This window comes from Pelobates fuscus, chromosome 2 (genome assembly GCF_036172605.1).
Source record: "Pelobates fuscus isolate aPelFus1 chromosome 2, aPelFus1.pri, whole genome shotgun sequence".
In the NCBI taxonomy this organism is placed as follows: domain Eukaryota; kingdom Metazoa; phylum Chordata; class Amphibia; order Anura; family Pelobatidae; genus Pelobates; species Pelobates fuscus.
The window spans coordinates 160,145,554-160,169,932 of record NC_086318.1 but is presented as its reverse complement, the minus strand read 5'-3'; the positions used below and the strand labels follow the sequence as shown (position 1 = coordinate 160,169,932).

At 37.6% G+C, this 24,379-nt stretch overlaps 1 protein-coding gene across 3 annotated transcripts in view; it reads right to left on the bottom strand.

The window, feature by feature from the left end:
- Positions 1 to 24,379, bottom strand: part of ARHGEF10 (Rho guanine nucleotide exchange factor 10) — a 174,823-nt gene that overhangs the window by 78,859 nt on the left and 71,585 nt on the right. For all 3 annotated transcript variants that reach the window (XM_063442906.1, XM_063442909.1, XM_063442907.1), the window contains 5 exons: positions 20,159 to 20,275; positions 15,776 to 15,868; positions 13,735 to 13,905; positions 5,202 to 5,347; positions 3,850 to 4,025 (listed from right to left, as the gene is read on the bottom strand). In XM_063442906.1, coding sequence (XP_063298976.1) covers positions 3,850 to 4,025; positions 5,202 to 5,347; positions 13,735 to 13,905; positions 15,776 to 15,868; positions 20,159 to 20,275 — 703 coding nt within the window. The remainder of the gene's footprint in view (positions 1 to 3,849; positions 4,026 to 5,201; positions 5,348 to 13,734; positions 13,906 to 15,775; positions 15,869 to 20,158; positions 20,276 to 24,379) is intronic.

Sequence of the window (24,379 nt, the reverse complement as noted above, 5' to 3'; positions counted from 1 at the left end):
ATATTAACATAAATTTACCTCTCTCCATTTTGTTTTGGACGTGCAGTGGTCATTACAAACAAAGCCAAACACAAATCTTTACTGGTCTAGGGAAAGGAAAGGCTGGCAAAATGTGGGAAGAAGATAAACTAATTTGTATTAAATAACTGACAATGAATCTTAATTGTGTGAACACCACACAGGCCAATATCAATGCAGGTAGAGCAAACAACACACTTGTTTTCATGGCAATAATAGGGGAGAGGTAAAAAAAAAAAAAAAAAACACAACTCTTGTTGTCTACCTCAGAGACACTGTCTCTATATTAATAATTATCTATCCACCCAGATATTTAGTATCAACCATAGCATACAGTGCAAAGAGACAAATGTAACACACAATAGCAATTACAGTTTTTTTAGGCATCCTCCATATTTTAGCCATTGAAAAAGAAAATAAAAAACGTAAAATTGTTTTGAACTACTCAACTACTTCCATAAAAAATATAAAGAATGAACCAAGATGGTATTTTACAAAAGGCAAAATAGGTTTCAGAAACAAATATTGGACACTTTGGTTTGAATACATTATTTGAAAAGCACTAGATTTGGTTTCAGGTGAACTGAAAAAATAAATATAACAAATATGATTGTTTCCAAACTGAAGACATTTACCTCAGGGATTATTCTGATAATTGTTTAAAGGTACACTTTAGGGATAAGAACAACTTTAGCTTAATGAAGCAGTGTTGCTGTACAAATCATGCTCCTGCAGTCTCACTGCTCAATTCTCTGCCATTAACCCCTCAAGGACTGAGCCAAATGTACAAGTTGTGAACAGAACAAAACCTGGCATTTGCGCTATATGTCTGTCCAACCGTAATTCACCTCTTTCATATTAAATGCACCCCCCCTTATTATATATCATTTTATTCAGGGGAAACAGGGCTTTCATTTAATATCAAATATTTAGCTATAAAATATAATTTAATATGAAAAAAATGGGAGAAAATAAGAAATGTTTTTTTTTTTTTTAGTTCTACATGACATTTTAACTGTCAATGTCATAATACTGTTTGCTTTTACTGCAATAAAATACACATTTGTATTCAGCAAAGTCTCACGTGTAAAACAGTACCCCCTATGTACAGGTTTTATGGTGTTTTGGGAACTTACAGGGTCAAATATAGCGTGTTACATTTGAAATTGAAATTCGTCAGATTGGTTACGTTGCCTTTGAGACTGTATAGTAGCCCAGGAAATAAATTTACACCCATTATGGCATACCATTTGCAATAGTAGACAACCCAAGGTATTGCAAATGGGGTATGTCTAGTCTTTTTTAGTAGCCATTTGGTCACAAACACTGGCCAAAGTTAGCGTTAGTATTTCTTTGTGTGTGAAAAATGCAAAAAACGCCAGTGTTTGTGACTAAGTGGCTACAAAAAAAAGACTGGACATACCCCCTTTGCAATACCTTGGGTTGCCTACTATTGCAAATGGTATTCCATCATAGGGGTAATTTTCATTCTTGGGCTACCATAGGGTCACAAAGGGAACGTAAGCAATCTGGCGAATTTTAATGTGAAAAAAATGAAACACAAGCCTTATATTTGATGCTGTAACTTTTGAAAACACCATAAAACCTGTACATGAGGGGTACTGTTGTACTCGGGAGACTTCGCTGAACGCAAACATTTGTGTTTCAAAACAGTAAAAAGTATTGCAGCAATAATATCGTCCGTGTAAGTGCTGTTTGTGCGTGAAAAATGCAAAAAACGTCACTTTTACTGGCGATATCATCGTTGTAATACATTTTACTGTTTTGAAACACTAATATTTGTGTTCAGCGAAGTCTCCCGAGTAAAACAGTACCCCCCCATGTACAGGTTTTATGGTGTCTTGGAAAGTTATAGGGTTAAATATAGTGCTAGCAAATTAAATTCCCTATACTTTCGGCATGGGTTGTCAGGCAGGTCCCGCTAATTGTAATTAATTAGGATACCTAATTATGTAAAAATATTACATAAATATATGTGTAGAATTAATATATGTATATATATATATATATATATATATATATATATATATATACACACATATGTGTGTATATATACGTATTTATATATATATATATATATTTTTTTTAATATTTGTATTTATATATAGGTATATATATAGTGATATATACGTATATATTTATGTATATATATATATATTATTACGTTCTACGTGTATTTTGATATACATATATATATTAATATCACAATACAGTTAGAACGAAATAAAACACATCTATATATTTTTTAATAATTTATATTTAATTATTTTTTTACGTATTTACATATTTTTATTTTATATTATATACCGGTATATATAACAATAATTATATATATATTTAATCAGTATGAGTCTACGTGTAATTTGATATTAATATATATATATATATATATATATATATATAAATATTAAAATACACCGACAGTTTATGTGTGTGTATGTATATGTGTATATATATATATATATATATATACTTAGATCATATATATATGATCTAAGTATATAATTATTTTTTTTTACACTTATTTTAACATTTTTGTATTTAATTCCAGCCAGCAGGGGGACTAACCGTCATTACAGTTAGTCCCCCTGCTGGCATTGCTGCAGCCAGCTATACCGGCCATGTGATTGTGAGGTCCTCGCAAGGACCTCACGCTCACATGGCCCGGGGGGCTGAAGAGGACGGACGTGCCGCGGGGGGCTCCCCGGGTAAGTAAAAAATAAACGGAGGGCGTACAATTACGCACGGCGGCTTTTGGAGCTGCTTAAAAAAGGACTTAATTGTACGCCCTCCGTTCTTAAGGGGTTAAGGAGTTAAATCACTTTTGTTTCTGTTTATTCAGTCATTTATCTCTCCTGGCTGTGACTGACAGCCTGCATTTAGAAATGGTTACATTTGCAATCAAATGTTGATTTGCATTTGCAGTTTTTATCTCCTGCTCTGTAAATTGATCTTTAAATCACACACAGGAGGCTGCTGCAGGGCTCCAGGACGCTATTAACAGAGCAGAATATACAAAATTCTAAATGAAACAGAATTTGCAATAAAGGAAGTGTAAACATTAGACAACTCTTACGTTAACATCCCATGTGTTCCCTATTGAGGGTTAACAAGTATATAGGGGTGAATATAAAAAATACCCTTTTCTGTCTCAGAGATATTTTTGCCAGAAACTCAAGGAAGCAAGGTAAAGGGTCAGAGTAGGACCCGTCTAGGGGGGTCTGCCTTGACGTTGGCAGGCGGGCATTCCCTCCAATGGCCATTGGAGTAAATAAATGACCTCCATTTGTCTAAATATACATAGGGATTAAGGAGAGAGCGCAGGTAACGTTTTTTCTTTGGTATTTACTATATGTATTAGCCGATGTGTACTGTAGTCATTGCTGCCGCCCAGGAGTTATGGGAGTAAGCGCAGGACTTTTCTTTTTGTATTTGTATTTGTATTCACTTTAGTCAACTGACTGATAGCTCAGGCTGCATAACAGTGTAAATACACATAGTGAAGGCTAAGAAGTTGAAGACTTTAGCAAGTAAAATTTTTATATCAAGAAGTGAAGCAAATAAAATAATGGAGTTCCTTCATTTGGACAACAATGACTTTAGACTATGCAGTGTGTGTGACAGTGTCTCGTTAAAATGCAACAGCCAAAAAAGGGGACAACTGCAAATAAGTGTTATTTTAAATTGATGAAAATAACATCTGATTTTAACTTCTATAACTAATTAAACACATGCATCTAATCAAACGGAATGTAAATTTGCAAGCAGTTTTATTCACTTAGATTTTGCACTCCGCAAACAGGCACTTACTTGGTTTGGCACATATAACAACTTTTTCAGCTGAGTGCATAGGAGAAAATCGTGGCTGGTCTCCATGTTCCTCACTTTCTCCATATTCAATTACATCTACATGACCCAATGGTACACTCCATTTAAGCAGATATTTTTGGCTCGTTGTTAACATATTACTACCTTCAGTAGAAGACCTAGAAGACACATACAGATTTATGACAGGTAATAATTGCAATGCATTAAGCTCATCTTCTATCAATATATATCCACAAACAGTCTATTACATTATCATCATGAAAATTTAAATATTTGTTGCAGATGGGAGTTGGAGTGAGTGAAATAAGTTAATTTGCTCATACGCTCTCATGTTGTTATATAGTGACTATGCGGTAAAGAAATTGCAAAGGATAAAGGAAAAATTTTTGCATCTTCACTGGCTATTACAAAAAAAAAAGTATTAGGAAAATAAAGAAATAAAATATGAAAAATAGGTAGTCTGAAACTCTATATTCTATTGTAAAACCATGTTTATTATAGGAACAATCATTGAGTGGAGAGAGAATTCCAGGATGTGCAGGACTTCAAGAGACATTTATTTTTTTGTCTTGTTTTGTTTATCTGCTATATATGAGGTGCTGGCTTTCAGAAACATATTTAACCCCTTAAGGACACAACTTCTGGAATAAAAGGGAATCATGACAGAATATTTCCACCATGTGTCCTTAAGGGGTTAAATTCCTAACAAGATTTAAAGACACCTTGCCAAAGATACTGATCCCAATCATAAAGCGTATATGGCCTTTACAGAATCTCTAATGGTCAATATATAGCAAATACAATGCAAATACTGCTATGGGAAATCTGTCTAAAGACAAATGAAAGTTGAATATAAACCAGAGTGCATGTAAATTTAACTTAATAATCGATATTTTGTTCTGATTAATTTTTGAATGATTAACAAATCTTCATATTCATATGGCTCAGTCTTGTGCTCCGTAAAAAGGTCTGCCATCTGTTGGTTACTTACAAGAAGTACACGCACATTTATGCAATGGCACATTGTAAACACTATTTTACATAAAAAAAATAAAAATAAAAAAAAGAAGTAATAGTTATAGTTATTAACGGAGTCTTTCTGGGCAATGAGATTATGCCTGAAGAAAAATTCTTGTTACTTTTATGATTTCTGTTTAAATCACAAACATATCTTTTTATTTAGTAATATTTTTATGTATATAGTGTCAACACAGTGGTTTACAATGTTATAATGAGGGTCTAAAACAAGTGGTAAACCGATAAATATTAAAAACACAAGCAAGAGGTGGAGAGGGTTCTGCGCAAATTAATTTACTATCTAAAGAAATACTAACCTTGCATTTGCTGTGGCACACATCAGTACATCATTTAACATGAAAAGCCGTCGCTGCTTTGTTTTTACAATCTCTCCCTTTTCATTGTAGACAGTCTCCACCATGTCATCCGAGCGAATAAGGTATCTGCTTCCACTGCTGAGGAGCTACAAAGACAATATCAAGACAATATTAAAGCTTTTTTTCTTTGATTTATAAAATGCAAATACTCTAATAGTCCAAGACTGTTACTGTTCATGACTGGTTACCCAAGATGGTTTTCCTGGGATTCAAAATCTTACACAATTATCAAAGCAAGAAGAGTTCCCACTGTATGCCATTGCTTCCACCGTTACAAGGCCCTCCGTTAAAGAAAAAAAAAAAACAACAAAAAGTATACTGTAATACAGCATTAAAACCTATTTTCTCCAGAGGAGATGTTTGGACACTCTTGGATGTGCAACACCATTTACTAAGATATGTAACAGGGTTGATGTTCCAGGAGGGATAAGCCAAATGGAAAATGATTTAGGTAAACTAGAAAAATGGGCAGAGTTGTGGCAACTGACATTTAATGTGGATAAGTGCAAGATAATGCATCTTGGACGTAAAAACCCAAGGGCAGAGTACAGAATATTTGATAGAGTCCTAACCTCAACATCTGAGGAAAGGGATTTAGGGGTGATTATTTCTGATGACTTAAAGGTAGGCAGACAATGCAATAGAGCAGCAGGAAATGCTAGCAGAATGCTTGGTTGTATAGGGAGAGGTATTAGCAGTAGAAAGAGGGAAGTGCTCATGCCATTGTACAGAACACTGGTGAGACCTCACTTGGAGTATTGTACACAGTACTGGAGACCATATCTTCAGAAGGATATTGATACCTTAGAGAGAGTTCAAAGAAGGGCTACTAAACTGGTTCATGGATTGCAGGATAAAACTTACCAGGAAAGGTTAAAGGATCTTAACATGTATAGCTTGGTGGAAAGATGAGACAGGGGGGATATGATAGAAACATTTAAATACATAAAGGGAATCAACACAGTAAAGGAGGAGACTATATTTAAAAGAAGAAAAACTACCACAACAAGAGGACATAGTCTTAAATTAGAGGGACAAAGGTTTAAAAATAATATCAGGAAGTATTACTTTACTGAGAGGGTAGTGGATGCATGGAATAGCCTTCCAGCTGAAGTGGTAGAGGTTAACACAGTAAAGGAGTTTAAGCATGCGTGGGATAGGCATAAGGCTATCCTAACTATAAGATAAGGCCAGGGACTAATGAAAGTATTTAGAAAACTGGGCAGACTAGATGGGCCGAATGGTTCTTATCTGCCGTCACATTCTATGTTTCTATGTTAAGTTTCCTTCCTCTCCCCCACCACTTTTTTTCCATTCTTTTCCCCCACTCATCTCCTTTGTCCTACCTTTTCTCCTTTCTCTCCTAACCTTACTAGGAAGAGTGCAGTTTATTAGAAGATACTTTACTTTTACTATAGTTCACAACTTCATGTCAGAACTACTAGAACTACTGGTATGCCTACCATATAGGACCCCCCATGGATATTCACTTCCCCAGCTCACTCCAGAGTTTGCCTCCTTAGCTCTATTAAATTCCTTTTGTTAAATCCTTCAGTTTGATTATACTTAGTTCAAGGTATTCCTCCTGGGAACCATTCTATAGTTATTTTAAGCACTTCAAGAGAACTTGTCGCATACAGTGTCAACATTTCTTTCTAACTATGGCGTTGATTTCATAAGCTTTCCAAAAGATACTGTTAGAAACACTATACAAATGCTTTATCTACAACTACAACAAATCCCATTTTACTGTTACTTCTGTAGATAAATCATTTGAAAAGTTCCCCTAACAGTATTGAATCATTTGGAAAACATATATATATTGGAACCTCAAAACTCGAACTTAATCTGTTCCAGAAGGTTGTTTGAGAGCGGATTTGTTTGAAAACCAAAATTTTCCATAAGCATTAACCCGTTCAAGACACCCAAATTTACAACATTTTAACACAAATTGTGCAGTTTAATATTACCTTACAAGAATAAAATCATACAGAAAAACAAAAACCACAATGTAAATTAAATGAAAATGTAACTTCACTCTACCGGTCAGCTCTGTTTGCTGACAGAATGGAGATCCATTGGTATGCTCTTTATCTATATATATGCATATGCACGCACGCACACACACGCACACGCGCACGCACACACACGCACACGCGCACACACACACGCGCACACACACTTACTTCCTGGCTAATCATGGCAGCATATACATCATGGGTTAGCTCTGCCCCTTACAGCCAATAGGACAGGAAAAACACCAAAGGCTTTAAAAGGAGGCTCGCTCCATTCCTAAGGTCCTCAGTCTTTTTCCTGTCCTACAGCCCCTTAGGATGTGAGCAATTTGCTCCCTTTACTTATGGACATGTATGTTTTTTTCTCTTCATTACTTTATTTGTTTTTGTTATTTTAGGGTGCCTTTATTCTGTGGTGCCTTTTATATTAGGGTGCCTTTATACTGTGGTGTCTTTATACTATGGTACTTTTACACTGTGATGCATTATGCAGCTGTGCCTTATGCTGTAATATCCATAAACTGTGGTACATTATGCAATTGTACTTTTATACTGTGATGCATTTAAACGGATTCATTTAAACTGTGATTACTTTAAAGTGTAGGGCATTATGCAGCTGTTCCTTATGCTGTGATGCCTTTTGTACTATGAGGCCTTTATACTGTGGTGCCTTTAAACTTTGACTTTTTGCTCCTTGATGCCTTTTAATCACCTTACAGGCACTTTTACGTTATGTCTTATGCTTCCCCTCGGTCCCGGTGATTTATTCCCAGTTCCCTGGGTGTTCAAAGGCCATGTATGCTGCAGACCGAGCTCTCTCCCTGGTCTCTAAATGGCAAACGCACTAGGAAAAGGCCTGCGCATGTGCAGTTTGTGCCTTAAAAGGCCCAATACAGATGACTTGCATTATGGTAATACAAGTGGCGGCAGCCATCTTGGATAAGGGCAATTACCAGGAAGTAACTAAAATGGAGGGGAAATTACAAAAAACATCCCAAACTTATTTAGAAAGTATTTGCAGGGTCTCCAGGCATGGGTAAGTGGTGTTTTCAGCCAGTTTTAAATCTGTTTGACTGGTTTCTTGGTAACAGAATTTGACAGTGCCCTTTTTTAAATTTAATACTTTGCCACAGGTAACATTTATTTGTTTATAGATTGTTTATTTGATGTCTGAATCTACACCATGTTCTGATTGTAATAGGAATGCTGTGGAAGGTTATGCATTGACTGTCTTCAGAAGGTAACCTCTTCAGCATCACCTTTTTCCTGCTCAGCCACAGGACATGTTGGCATTGCTTACAAAGGAAGTTGCAAGATATTGTCTGAATCTACACCATGTTCTGGTTGTGATGGGAAAGCAGTGGACGGAAAACAGTTATGCAATGACTGTCTCCAGAAGGTAGCCGCTTCAGCATCACCTATACCTGCGCAGCCACATGACATGCAGGCATGGCTTACAAAGGAAGTTCCAAGGTATTTCAGAGGCCTTAGGGGTAAGAAAAAGAGGCCAAGCTTTACCCTGTGGAGGAAGGTATTTCCAACCCCTGAACTACACCACTAAGGTGCAAGCCTATGGATCAAAAGTGGACACAGACCTGTCCATATTTATATGCCTGCCGTTGCAGGATGTCATCCAGCTGTAGCTTTCACTGCGGTTTCTACCACCATGAAAAGTGTGATTAAAGATCTAAAGGCTACTATGGAAAGAGATATTAAGAGCCAAGATTGAAGATGCAGTCTGAAGTCTTCAGGTTAAAACAGATTTCTTCACAGAAACTTCCCTAGATGTAACTAGGATATTCTCTCAAACAAATGGCTTTATCTATAGCAGCTAGGAAAGCATCATGGTTCTGTTTCTGGAATGATGACTCATCCTCCAAGTCTGCCCTTTACACCGTTCAAAGAGGACGAGAGGAAGGACCACAGAAAGGACTTAACCACTCTTTGTTATATTTGCACTTTCAACTTTTGTTTTTATAGTTGTTTTATTTGGAAATAAATTTACGATTTATTTTATTCTACAAGTCCCTCAGTCTTAAACTTACACCTCAAATTTCCGGTTCCCATAGGGAAGTGTCACTCTATAAATTGACACTGAACGCACAGTTTGGAGCCAGTTATCTAACAGACTCCAGATAAGGTGAGCAGGCAATTTTTTATATATTTTATCACAAATTGGTTTTATTGCTACACCGAATTTTGTTCCCTGTCTCTCTGCTTATACCCACATACTTATTGATGAGAACCAACATAGAAGAAGGTTTTCTGGTGCCACCTTAAAGGTCCAGATCTTCTTTTTGTTTAGAGCCGATTACGAAAAAGGCTCTAAAAATTGTGAGTTGATCTATGTACTCACTAAACTTCTTTCACATTTATTGAAATGTATCACACTATTGTATTTCTATTGTGTATTTATTTCATGTGGATATTCCCCTCTATACTGAGGGGTAAGTGTAAATCTAATTTTAAGCGCTGCACTGGTTAAACTCTGTGTTTTGGGAAGCGGGGTGGATCACTCAAACACAGAGTTTTTTTCTGTTGTCGCTATCCTCCTTGTCTCTTCCTCATGGTTGGCATGCGTTTGTGGTACCCCCAGGTACTTGTAGCTGTTCTCTTCATCTTCTATTTGGCGTTCTGGAACTTCACCTCATTCTGTCCTGATCATCTTCCCTCTTTTTGCTATCATCCGCCCGCACTTCTCTAGTCCGAATGACATTCCGATGTCCTTGATGTATATCCTAGTTAGGTGGATCAGTGAGTCAATGTCTTGCTCATTCTTTACATACAGCTTGATGTCATCCATGTAGAGTAGGTGGCTGATGGTAGTTCCACTCTTGGGGATAGCACATCACCTTGGTATATGTCACATTTAATGTTTAGTTATTGTCCTGGAATTGGCTTCTAGAGTTGTTTTCCATTTTCCCATTGAGTTCTTGATGAAGGCTCTTATTGTCTTTCGGACCTGGTAGAGAGCCAAGCATTCCAGTATCCATGTGTGTGGCATTGTGTCATAGGCTTTCTTGTAGTCAATCCAGGCCGTACACAGATTGGTCTGTCTGGTCTTAGAATCCCTTGTGACTGTTTGGTCTACCAGTAGTTGGTGTTTTGATCCTCTGGTGTTATTTCCAATCCCCTTCTGAGTATTGCTCATATATTGACTCATATGCCCTTGGATCTTCGAGGCCATGATGTCTGACAGGAGTTTCCATGTTGTATTGGGGCAGGTTATTGGTCAGTAGTTGGATGGTGCTGTTCCCTTGTGAGGGTATTTCATGACCAGTATTGCTCTGCCTTGTGTTAGCCAGTCAGGCCGGGAGCCTGTTGCTAGTAGCTGGTTCATTTGGGCTGCTAGGCGTTCATGTAGTGCGGTTAACTTCTTTATCCAGTAGTTGTGGATCATGTCAGGACCTGGGGCTAACCAGCTCTTCATGTGTGCTGCTCTCTGTAGGATATCTTCGACTGTGATGAGGACTGGTTCCTGTTCTGGCAGCATCTAGTGATCTGCTTTCAGGTCTAGTAGCTACTGGGCCTCGGTGTTATGAGATGCTTCTTGCTCCCAGATATTCTTCCAGTACAGTTCAGTATCGGCTCCGGGTGGGTCTTGCGAGGAGATGTGGTGGTTACCCTGTAGCTGTGCATACACTATGGATGGTTCTTTGGTAAATGGGGCATTGATTCTCTTAGCCTCTGCTTCTCTAATGTATCTGCTCAGTCTGGTTGCCAGTGTTGTCAGTCTTTGCTTAGCTGTTTTCAGCACCTCCGGTATGGGCATATCCTTGTACTTCTGCGGCATCCAGGATCTGTCTTTGATCTTTCCACCTCTTTTAAGTTGATCCAGCTCACTAACTTCCTTCTGTGCTGTCTTTATCTTGGCTTCCAGCCATAGTCTCCATGGTGGGCATTGCTTGTCTTTGAGCCTGATCTTGTAGTCAAGTAGCTGGAGGACCACTAATGCTGTGGCATTTATGAGCCTGTTTGTTTCTGTGATGGTGCAGGATGGGATTGTGGACAATGCTTCATTAACTGCAGCTAGTATGCTGTCTGGTGGTTGCTTTCCAGTGATCTTCGGTAGTCTTGTCCGCAGGTTAACGACTGCTAGTTTTTCTAGGATCATTTCAGTTATATCTGTTATGCCATCTTGGGGTATGGATTCAGGTTGACAATTCTCTGCAGGTAAGAATGTGGGCATGGGAATTTCTTCCTCCTCATGATGTATGGTTGATTTCTTCTGTAGTCCATGTTTTTCCAGTTGTGACACTTATCATTTCTTTTGAAGATGTTCAAATGTTGTGTAACCAGCTGTTTTGGTGTTAGGGTAAATGATGGTCTCTTATTCATCCATAGCTCCCACATAGGTTTCATGTAGCCTCTCTCATTGGGTTTGTAGTAGCATTCAAGCAGGTCTAGGTTCTCTCTCTGTGTCCAGTAATGATTTGTTCTAGTAGCCCACTTGTCAGCAGATTGCCCTGGTTCCCTAGCATCTGACGCTGACCTTGTTAATCCGGGCGATGTCTGAGCCTGCATGACTCTTTGTTCGTGTTGCGCTTATATTATTGAGGTGGGCAGGGTATATATCCCCATAATATGAGAGCAACAGGGTACTATATATATATATATATATATATATATATATATACACACACACACACACACACACACACACACATACATAGTTCCAGTAGGTTCTCGGTTTGGAATAAATTGTAACAAACTCCTTGTATTTCGTATACTCTGTTCATTCACACACTCCCAAAATGCCAGAGGCTTAAGTGATCATAGCCCGTTCGCATAGTACGCTGATTCGTACTCTCCCGAAATCCTAAGGAAAAATAAATTGGTTCGCCATTCGCATACCCAAACATCAGTCGAGACTTGATGAAGGGTACAACTGTAATGTTTTATTCCGGCCAAATGGCCCACTTACAAACACACACCCCCAGAATGGGGTCTCAACCAAATCATAATAAAACATGCCCAGAATACTCCCACAACACACCCCAGAGTCTCTGTGTCTGGGAGATAATTTAGAGTACTTTGCTTAAAAAAATTATCTCCAACGCACCAGAGGTACAAAATATAAAACATAAAATACCCCAAAACATACATAAGATTAATAGTTGTCCCGGTTCTCACCGCAACATCCAGACTGCCAGACGAAGTCGCCCCAGAAGTGCCCAATAAGGGATTTGAACCTGGGTATTTTTTTAGTCCTGGGCCTGCTGTTTCTCCTCTGAGCCACCAAACAGCCTGAAGTTTGTCTTGCCTTGTATCCAGCACTGGGGGCTGGACGTTATTCTGTGGCTGTTCCAACATTCTCAGCACACCTGTAGCTGATGGCCTCATTAGCCAGGTATAAAACACTGCCTCTCCCAGAAGGCAGTGTCAGTTCCTTGACTCTGGTGATCGGTTTGCTGTTCTCCAGTTTGCTCTTGACTCCGGCTTGTGTTTTCGTTTATTCTGGCTTCCTCTGACCCTTGGCTTCCCACGACTATTCTCCTGGTTTATCCGTTCCTGTACCGCAACTCAGAATTATCCTGCACAGCCCCTGTGCACCGACTCACAGGCCAGGTGAATTCTTGCCTGACCACCTCGGCCTGTGTTTTCTTGTAAGGGTGAGCATACATCTCTGCCTGCCGGACTCCCAACCCAGGCAAGCCCTGACAATAGTGACCCTCACAAATCCTATATCCCCGGATAGCCTGGATCTGAACGCCTTAAGTGTCCAAATAGCACTCAGATCCCACGAATACAGCCGAATCGCCACCAGGGTAAAGTCTTGACCTGAATATCTCCATGAGAAATGTGGTAGCGGTCGGTCATTTTTGGGAGTCCCAAAAACTAAAGAAATACCAAATGGTTCGCCTGGGTCATAGGTAGCGATTGTTCGCCTTGTTCATGCGAACAATCCAACCGAACCGCACACTCCTGGCTTGTCGTGGAAAGAAGCAGGCGTTCGCACGTGTTGTTCTGTTATACGAACGGCAGCCACAGAGAGAGAGCACTTAAGATTGTGTTTTTTTTTTAAAGTTAAATGAGCTAGGGGGTGGTTGTTGTTCGGTAGATTAGTCTACTGAGCGCAGGGAAAAATAACTGGGACAAAGAATTATGGGATTTTGTCACATCTATAATTAAGACCTTGTTCAATTTCAGACTAACCAGTTGAGGACACAGATTATGTTATTGCAATATTGGGGGTTTTTTTGTTTTGTTTTTTATTGGCATCTTTACTGCAAAAAAAAAAAATCCTACTGATACAATTTCTCAGATGGCAATCGTAGTTATAGCAAAATGTATATTGTTCACTTAAAAATGCATTTAAATAAAAAATGTTTATAAAAATGTATTACTCAATTTGTGTTAATGCCTATGCAAAAACAAAATGCAATATCGTACTCTACATCACACCTTGTTATTTTTTTTCTGCATTGATTATCACAGTGATTACATCCTAGACTGACCTTATTCAGATACCTTTCATTCATCGCCTTTGCAATTTGCTTAATATCGCATCGTTGGTCTGCATCTCTTTTCCTCTCATTCAGTTTTTCTGCTAAAGTTTCCAGCTCAGTAAGAGCCATCTGCAGAGGAAGCCGGTCCGGATGGCCTTTAGATGTATTTTTCAACATATCCTGTGAAGAAAAAGTAAAAATCTCAGGACAAGTGATAACACAACTTAATGCACTCTCTAATATGACTAATAAATTAAGATTTAGCTTACATACTAATTTTCAATTACTTGTCTTGGTAAATAAACAGTCTGCACGGTAGTCATGCAATTTGTAACCTTCTTCTTAGGGCACCTAAAGCTCCGATCTGAATTGCTCAGACATTCTGAGATCAAAACCTAGGTTTTAATTGATGTAAGGCTGTGAACTGTATTATCAGGAAAATAGACTCGTAGAAGAATGGACACTTTATTTTGTTAGTTGTACGTAATGCCTGCCAGAAATGTGCAGTTTGGCATTTAAAGCAAACTTTATAATATCCAATGATCCCTTGTGTGCTGATCGTGCCCATACAGGACTCATGGGAAGTCAAAGGATGGTGGCAATTAGTAGACTGTTTAACTAACATTTCAGCTTGCATGGATCTGTCATATTTGCGACAGTTCTAAAAGTGCTGACTAGAAATCAGCACTTTTCTAATTGAGAACAGAAAAACCTCACTGGCTGTCACTCAGATATCAATGGAGGTTTTTCTACACGTTTGCTAGCTCCATAGTGCTAACACATGTAGCAGGTGCATTGTGCTAGCACGGACATGCAATAGTAGCAATACCCCTTCTCAATGAGCTGTATGACAGCTTATTTAGAAGCATGTTGCATGTGCTTCAGCAAAGAGTTTTCTCAATATTTCCCCAAAGAAAACAGGCTAAAAACCAAACAAACACACAAAGTACATTTACTATATTATTAAAGGGGCACTATAGTCACCAGAACAACTACAGCTTAATGTAGTTGTACTGATGTCTGCTGCCTGTCCCTGTAGGCTTTGTAATGTAAACACTGCCTTTTTAGAGAGCCTAGGAACACCTCTAGTGGCAGTCACTCAGATGACCACTAGAGGTGCTTCTTGCGTCATTGCTGAACGTGCAGCACTGACATTCAGCATCTCCATGGTCTGCATGCAGGTGCTAAACATTCTCCACAGTGATGCATTGATTTCATAGAGATGCTGAATTGTTTTTCAGATAATGCTAACCAAATAATACACACACAAAAAATATATATATACTATGAACATATGAACAAATACTTTCAAGTGACAATTGGCTTACTTTCAAATATACAACATTATTATTATATTTATTATTAGCATATAGCACCATCATATAGCACCAAAATATTCCACAGCGCTTTAAATTATAGAAATTAGATATTTAGAGACGATGATGGACCTGCTTAAAAGTGCTTACAATCTATGAGGGTTTGAGGTAGGCAAATTGTAAGGTGTCATTCCAGACCACGCCCTATTTCCCTTCAGGCTTCATCTACCTATGTTAGTAAGTATACCTGGAAGTGTGTTGGCAAAACAAAAAAGGTTAACTTCTTTAATTAGGCTCCATTTGTATGGCACTAGAATCTGCACACATACACCTATTATTCCACGCCATTCATTTCACATGGACTAAGTGTACTATTGATTTAATCTAGTCCCTTTCTCTAGTCCGCAATATGACTAAAACAATACTGTTAATGGATGTGGATAGTTGTTCAAGAGTTACAGTCAAATTGTGGCATTGCATCTACTGCAAAGTCACATACAATTAAATTACAGATTCAGTATCGCTTGTTTCACTAACTCTGACTGACGTGGAATATATATATATCGATGATCCACCCTTCCAAACATTTACTCATTGTTCTGACTGAAATTGAAATTACTGCTTTACTAATAGTTTTCACATTTCTATTCTACTGATTACTGTAGTGAAAGAGTAGCTATACCATTGCAGAATGAGAAAAACATTGAACAAGTATAGATAAACAATAGCTTTACTTGAAGCAAAAGAATAAACTGTGGAAAGCGTTGAATGGGTTTCATCATTAGTCCATACAGTGTGATACGGTCTGGGCCAAATTCCTGGCAGTGCTGTAAGAAAAATTCGGAATGTGTTTAATTAAGCCAAGGCACAAATTAACAATAAATGAACAACTGTCTCATGCAATGTAGCTGGAAGCGGTTTTCAGTGAGATTGGATAGATAAAAGTAAACCATACCAAAACAATTAATGACTTTCAATCTTCAAACTTGAATAGTGAGCTACGCACTCTGTGGAGTAAGCTAGTTGAGAAAAAATGACCTGTTTTGATAACAGAATCAGAAGATGGCACAAATGGTATTTATTTACACAATCTAAATGTTTCGCTGCATATGAACACACAGTAATTTGGTGTGACACAGAATAAAAATGTATACAATTACCAAAATAAACAAAATAATTCTGGATTTTGTGATTTTAATGCTCTGTCTTCTAAGATGAAAATGCCAATATTTTAACAAGTCTTGAGAGAATAAAATTAGCTTGTGTGCTTTGTATGACGGCATCATCCTCTTGTATACAGCAAAAGGACTCATTAAAGTGACTGGATTGTCACATTGATTTTTCGCAAATGTTCTTTGATGGAAACTTGGCTCTTCAAGCTACTAGTTATGGTCCATTTCGGCCAACATATCCCCTTAGAAGAATTCTTAGAGAATACATGTTATGCTTATACATGTGGAGGGTAATGAGAATAGTCTATTAGAATGCCATATATTTCCTAATAAGGAAAATATTTGTCAAAAAGAGTATTTAAACTAAAACGACATTTAAACGGAAAGTTGTACAGACAAGCTAAAAATAAAAACTATTTTGCAGCCACTTCAGGCACAGGATCATGCAAATTATACTGTTGTACTTAAATGGATTCATATTATATATACATGTACAACAAAACATTAATCTCAAATATTAAAGAAGTTGAATAAATACAAGTATTTAATTATGAAACCACATAATTGCTCAGTTTCATTGTTATTTAGTAAAATGTACATATTGATAAAGCATTGCTTAAACCCCCATTAAGGATAGGTGCCACCTTGTGGTCACAAAGGTCACTACACTGAAACAACCCAAACAATGTTCCCACTGAGATAAAGTATAAAGGATATGTTTTATAGGTGAATATACGGTATATATATTCCAACAAAACATAAATGAAGGTGTAGCGCTACATGCACACATACATATACATATATAGTCATTTTTAATGTTGCTTTATTCATATAAAAACAAATCTGTGCATCTGTCAATGTTTCAGTCTACACTTGGGCTTTTTTCAAGACATTGTTACTATTCACAAGCAAGCATGTTAATAAAAGAAAAAGTGCTGGCCTTTTGCAAAAAGATAGACAGTCAGACAGACAAACAGAAGACACACGTACACAAACATACATATATATTTATACCTTTAATATAAAAAAAATGTGGCATTTAAGCCAGAACTGCATATTAAGAGGGTCCATGATAGTTTATTCCATTATATTTTGCTGATGTTAATTATCAAAACAGTCTACGTAGTTTAGTAGGATTTAAGTTAACATTGTCATATGTGCATTGTAATCTGTCAGTGATTATTTTATTGTAAAAATTATTTTTCTAATATAGAACATGCAAGTGATTTAGTAAAGGAGTTTTTGTGGAACCTCCACTATAGACAATTATGCAAGATTATTTCTAATGATAACAAACACTAATATATACAAATGTCAATAAATTATAACACGAGTTAAAGAGCTAGACGCGAGTTATCCAATTTATAGTGCTTCTAGTAAAAGAGAACAGTAAATGTATTCCAGCAAGTAGGTTTTGTCTCCATGAGAGACATCGCCAAAGTGTCAGCATGAGCTAATAAGCATCCAAGTTCCAAGGCAAAATTTCTCCTCTAGCCAAATCCTGTCTCTACGGTTTCCAATGATTGTTTTATGGATGTAGCTTTGCTAAGAATATGCTAGCATGTGCTGGACATGAGCAATCAGTCTGTAGAGACAACAGACATTTGTCATAGTACTCTGTGCCTGTAAGAACAAACAGTGCAGATCATATTTAAAGTATAAAACAGATATAAAGTAGTTATCCACCTTTTCAAGTAAACCACCTTTATACAATTGTACTCTCATATTTAGAGTCAAGAAACATAACCATAAATCATTCCAAATGTGTTAACACTGTGTTAAGATTGAATGACATGTACATTGAAGCAACATAAAACAACACGTTTATTCTACTGTGATCGTCATATTATTTTACAGTCATTAACTGTATGTTAAAACTAAACTGCAGACAAAATCCATTAAATAACTTTATATACGGTAAGAGGTAATCAACATTAATCTTTAGAAAATAAATGGTCTCTAAAGTCATTAGTTGCTAAAATTCGCAATCTAGAATACAAAACCGGTTTTAATTTTGATTCACTTAATCCCATGTTCACCCTGCAAATCAAAAAACATACTGCCTTGGGACACAGCAAGAATAAAGGGTGCCACAATCTGTTGATTTCCACACCAAGGCTGACTGTATAGAAAAGAGGAGAGCCAATTTTAAAGGCAGGCACTACCAGCTGAATCTGGTGACGAGTGTCAGTATATGGCATGGTTTGAGACATTAGCAGGATTGGAGGTCCAGAACCTCAAAAATTGGAGCTTCATGGACGAAGTAAAATGTAGAGAAATATTCCAAGAAACAAAGACATTTGGAATTTTGGCAAACTAGTGTCTGAAACAATCTCTGCTAAGGTCCAGTGGACTGAAGTTTAGAGTGTATGGAGACCAATTAAAACCAAATTTACAATGGAGGGGGAAACAAAGTTACCATATACTGGTGTATTTAAAATATTAACTTTAACGTGAAAGTACAGGAAACTTACAGGATATAAGTGGACAATGTATGCCCTTAGGTTCAGATCAACTTACAGTTATGCAGATGGAATGAACTTCCCGGTACAAGAACTTGGCTAATCATGCACATTTTCTTTATTCACTTACCGTATATACTCGAGTATAAGATGAGTTTTTCAGCACATTTTTTTCTTATCCTCGAGTCAATGTCTGTATTATGGCAACTTACATTGCCATAATACAGACCAGGACCGCCGGTCCTGTTGGGGGCTGGCAGCGAGCTGTTACCTACCTTTCCTGCAGCTCCTGTCAGCTCCCTTCTCCTCTGTGACGGTCAGCTCCACTGTAAGTCTCGCGAGAGCCGCAGCACTCAGACCGCGAGACTTACAGTGTAGCGGACAGGGGAGCTGACCAGCACGGAGGAGAAGGGAGCTGAAAGGAAAGGTAAGTAACATCTCACTGCCAGCCCCCCTCCTGCACAGTACACACCACTGGACCACCAGGGAATGAGAGCCCTCCTCCCTGGCCATGTATCAAGCAGAGAGGGGGAACGAAAATAAATAAATACAAATTTAAATAATACAAAATAAAATAAAAATATTAATAATATTAAAAAAAATATATATATATATATATTTAAATAATAATAAAAAAATAATAATAAAAATGCCCACCCCCCACCAAGGCTCTGCATCACATACACACACACACTGCATTCATATTCATACACACACACACACACTGCACTCATGCACACACACACACACACACGCACACACTGCATTCATACAAACACACACACACTGCATTCATACAAACACACACACACTGCACTCATGCACACACACACACACACACGCGCGCACACACTGCATTCATACAAACACACACACACTGCATTCATTATATACACACACTGTAAATAAATATTCAATGAATGTAATTTTTGGGGGATCTAATTTTATTTAGAAATTTACCAGTAGCTGCTGCATTTCCCACCCTAGTCTTATACTAGAGTTTTTTGGGGTAAAATTAGGGGTCTCGACTTATATTCGGGTTGACTTATACTCGAGTATATACAGGGTATTTATTTGGAAGACCTCTGAGTATACCCTGAGCATAAACCATCACTTTGCAAGGAAGCAACAACAGAACTATATCACGGTGGAAAACTGGATGTATTGTAACAGCATCATATGATAACTATGCATTATGTTTTTGTCCAATCAGGGTTTTTCACAGTTATAACCATCAACTTTAATAGTGTTTACAATGAATGAAAATGCACTGGAAGGCCCAACAATGAGCAGTCACAAGTAATGTCACAGCTCATTTAGGATTCCAAGAGAACTTATATTGGCACCTCTCTGTATGTACAAAGTCACAATGAGACACAACAATGGTAATTAAATACAGCAGATGTGGTACACTTGCTCTTACTAAAGTACGGTCCATTAAATGGATAATACTCAGCACAATTACAAAGACAACAATACTTACTTTTAGATATTCTAAAAAAGCTGGTTTTGTGGCACACGTCTTCCGAAGAACGCCAACAGCTGTGCTGAAATTGTTGACATATTCACTATATGCATCAAGTACCATGGATTTTGAAAACTATAAGAAAAGATAAAAACAATAAAAAAAAATAAATGAGTGTAAGGCACTTCAAAATATATATATATATAGATTAGTGGAGGGTTTATGGTTTTCCCTATTGTTTTGGGTTTTTAAATTTGTGATAATAAATCTATTTCTGTGGAACCATTTGAAGCTCTGCATCCTGTCATTTGGAAGTGGCTCATGTAGCCATAAGTGGCAACTCTGAGCCTTTCCTACAGAGCCTGATACGGCTCTGGGTCATGTGAGTGGAATTTTAAAACCCATCTCCCTGCTACATATGTTTTACAGTTCACCCTATGTTGTTGCTTGTTGTTTTATTTTAGGTATCTAATATTATACAGGTGAACCAGTATACACTTGACTAAGTATATGTTTGTATACTCCTTTTACTTTTGTGCTCATGCACTAGGGGTTTACTTTATATGAGCTGGTATATCTATTCAGGGTCGGCGCTACCATAAGGCGGCAAAACTAACAAAAAGGATCATACAAAAGATAACCAGGTACTCCTAGGTTAGCTGCTGCTCCGTTCTGGGAATTTATTTGTGTGGATGACAGGTTTACCTGATTATTTTCACTGCTGATAAACGTACCAACCATATTTGAAAATATTCCAGATTATGAATACATGCAACAGACTACTCCATTTTACATTAACCCTGACCATTTTTCTGAAATCCTTGAACGCTGCTCACTAAAGTGAGAATTCAAAATAAATTCAAAGTCAGTTTAAAATTCAAGGCTAAAATAGCCTTTTCGGCAGAAAATGGTCCTATCCCATTTCTGCCGAAAAAGGGGTAAATCTGCCGAAAATTGACAGCTTGCCTTTCACACACACAGAGGATTCACTGCTTCCCATGGCCATGCCCCGCTCCAACATCCCTCCATGCTAACCGTGAAGAAGATAGAGAGCGGCGAAGGCAGGTGGGCAGGTACCCTCCTCCTCCTCCTCCTCCTCCTCCTCCTCCTCCCGGATCATAGCCTCGCGGGACACCAGGGCCGCTCTGGAGCAGACCCCCCTGAAAAAAAGATGGCTTCCCCGGGGGACGAGCACTGGCCATCCTCAGGGTCGAGCATTATGGCCGGGCATCATAGCGGAGGCGGATGGGGGGCAACCAGAGACCCTCGAGGGCCGGAGAACAAGCAGGAGAAAGAGAGCCAAGGAAACTAGCACGGACACCCTAGGAGGTTATGGAGGGAGTATACCCAGTGCTGTGCACACCACCCTGTGTACTAAGGGTTATTAAAGCATTCCTATATACTCTGTGCTGTGCCCATGATAATCCAGTACAAAGACTCACATTCTGTATATACACAGTGCTGTATCCATGATCGTCTACAAAGAGTCCTGTGCTGTGTACAGTGAGTGTTACATGCCTGCAGATTCCAAATTCACAGCATGTGAGCCTCCAATAAAAAAAAAGCATTTAAATGCTTGTGATATAATAAGTGCTGTGCCAACATGGGAATTATCAAATATAAAATACATTATTCCCAATGCATTTTGTGTTGGTTACTATACATAGGATTACATTAGTGTTCATGTTGTTTTGCCTGTAAAATATCCAGTGCTGTGTAGATCAGCCAAGTACATGTTAAGGTTTGCGTGCTTACAGAATACCCAGAGCCGAGTGCAGCAGTGCTTCCTGTATATCCAGCATAGTCCATCCCAATCTGTATACAGTACTGTTCATTTTGAGTTCTATGAATTGATTCTATGATTGCATTACAAGAGTAAACATTATCTTTTGTGTTCCTATGCAATCCTAACTGAAAAAACTGATCAGTGTACCTGGAGTGTACTGTGATCAAAAATATTTTATATATTTGTGTGTATTCAACATACACATTTGATTCCCTTTTCTTTCATTATATGGCTGTGTACAGCAATGAACATATTGGTGGTTATTCATTAATGTGCAGAATGTCATTTTTTATTTTTCTTTACCTTGTGGACAGTGCACTGCTTGCATGTGTGCAGAGATAATAAATATATTATAGGGATACATTCAGTAACACGCTCAGTACTTGGTATTCTGACTGCATACCAGCCAATGCGAGCTTAAAGGTTTTCATGTATTTTCTTTCTAAAGCACTGCTTTTTATATTCAGAGTTTCTATTGTTTGTTTAGTTCATTAAAAAGTCTAATATTAATAAAATTCTAGAAAAAACTATGTTAAAATCATTTGGAGAAAACACTCATTTTAAGTTTCGGTTTTCGGCCAGAGGCATCGTGAATTTTCGGTTTTCGGACCAGAATTTTCATTTCTGGTGCATCCCTAATGAACAAACCTCTAAGGAGTACCAAAATGTCTTTCTGTATCCGATTTCAACTAAAATCAATAATCAGAGGAATATCATATAAAAACATTTTTCTTGAGAAATAAAACAAAATATCAGTGATTGGACCATACTTTCAGCACGCCATTTGTAATTCAGGGATATGACTGAACTGGCTAGGGGTGTGACATTTTTTTGCAATGCACTGTAACTAGATAGATATACAGTGCATCTAACATAGAGCTACTCTCTATATACAGCAAATTACTTTCTAATATCATGTGGCATTTTTGATAGCAAGAAAAAATGGGCTGGTCAATATTTAATGTTGATTAATAATTGTTGTAGTACTTTCATGTTTTAGCCACAATGAAGATTAAGTATGATTTAAATGATACTCTCATTTTGAAAACGTCCATTCAACCACAAATTATATTCTAAAATGTAATGCTGTAATGCTATTTAACTGGAATATTTGAGCTTGCCAAGCTTTTAAGGCACTAGCTACTGGACCACCTGCTTGTGGTTTGGCATGCATATCTGTCTCTCATTTTTGTAGCCTAGAACAAGCAGAGGAACCAGGGTGTTATTATTAAACCGGCACTGTAATCATATGGGGACTAATTTTCAAAGACCCCTAACGGGGCAGGGGACAGGTTAAGGTCAGATTTTTTTTCCCCTGAACCTGTCCCTCACGAGTGCGGCCATTTTCGTCCGGATGGTCCTCTTCAGCTCCTGGCTCTGAATTCAGCCCCAGGAGCCAACGTCACTGCTGCACTTGCGCGCATGCATGAGAGTACAGGATTGAGGTCTATGGAGAATCCCGCAAGACTTGTGACAGCTGGGAGATTGACACTTCTAGACGGCGGTAGCTCTGGCCAGTGTCTAGATGTGTCTAGCATAGAAAAAATACTGGGATGAAGTTGTCCCTATTTTGTCTCCGTATATCTTTTCACTGGGTTGGAATTTACATCTTTATGAAATACCTAATTTTGCAAGGGGGCATGAGGGGACAGTGCTGTTTTAAATTACAAAATATAGGCAGAACAGTAATTTACATGACTTCTCTGTAATATGTATGTATACGCATGTATATTGGAACAGTATATTTAAAATTTTAATAAAATAAGAGAATATATGTGTATATATATGTGTATATATATATATATATATATATATATATATATATATATATATACACACACACACACACACACTATCTTTCCAAGAAGGCTGCATTTACCTTACATGCATACATTAAAAAGGGTTCTGTTGGGGCCAATTAAATTAATTTTAATAATTTTACAAGTTTATCTAAAAATATTACATTCCATTCCGCATGTGTGGCAAACCTCTGCACTGCGCCAATCAGCATTTCCTCAAAGATTATTTGAAGATTATTTGAATCAATGCATCCGTTCAGCGCCTCCATGCTGAACATCTCAAATTAAAAAGTCTGCGGTGACAGGCAGTAGATACCAGAACGACTATATTAAGCTGTAGTTGTTCTGGTGACTACAGTCTCCCTATAAGTAATAACCATGAAAATATTTTTTTTCCAAATGAGAACTTTAGAAACCACATCCTTGACAAAACACCAGTACCTTTAAGACAACCGAAGCTATGAGTTAGCATTTGACAGATTAATAATGGACAATTGATCAATTTGACTATAATTTAAGCTATTTAAAAGCAATTTTAAAAGTACACTATTTTTTTAAATAGCCATTTAATTTGTGTTATACATATTAAAATGTAAAGAATTAACATGTAATCAAACAATTATTTTTTGCATTTCTGAGCAAAATGTAAACCCT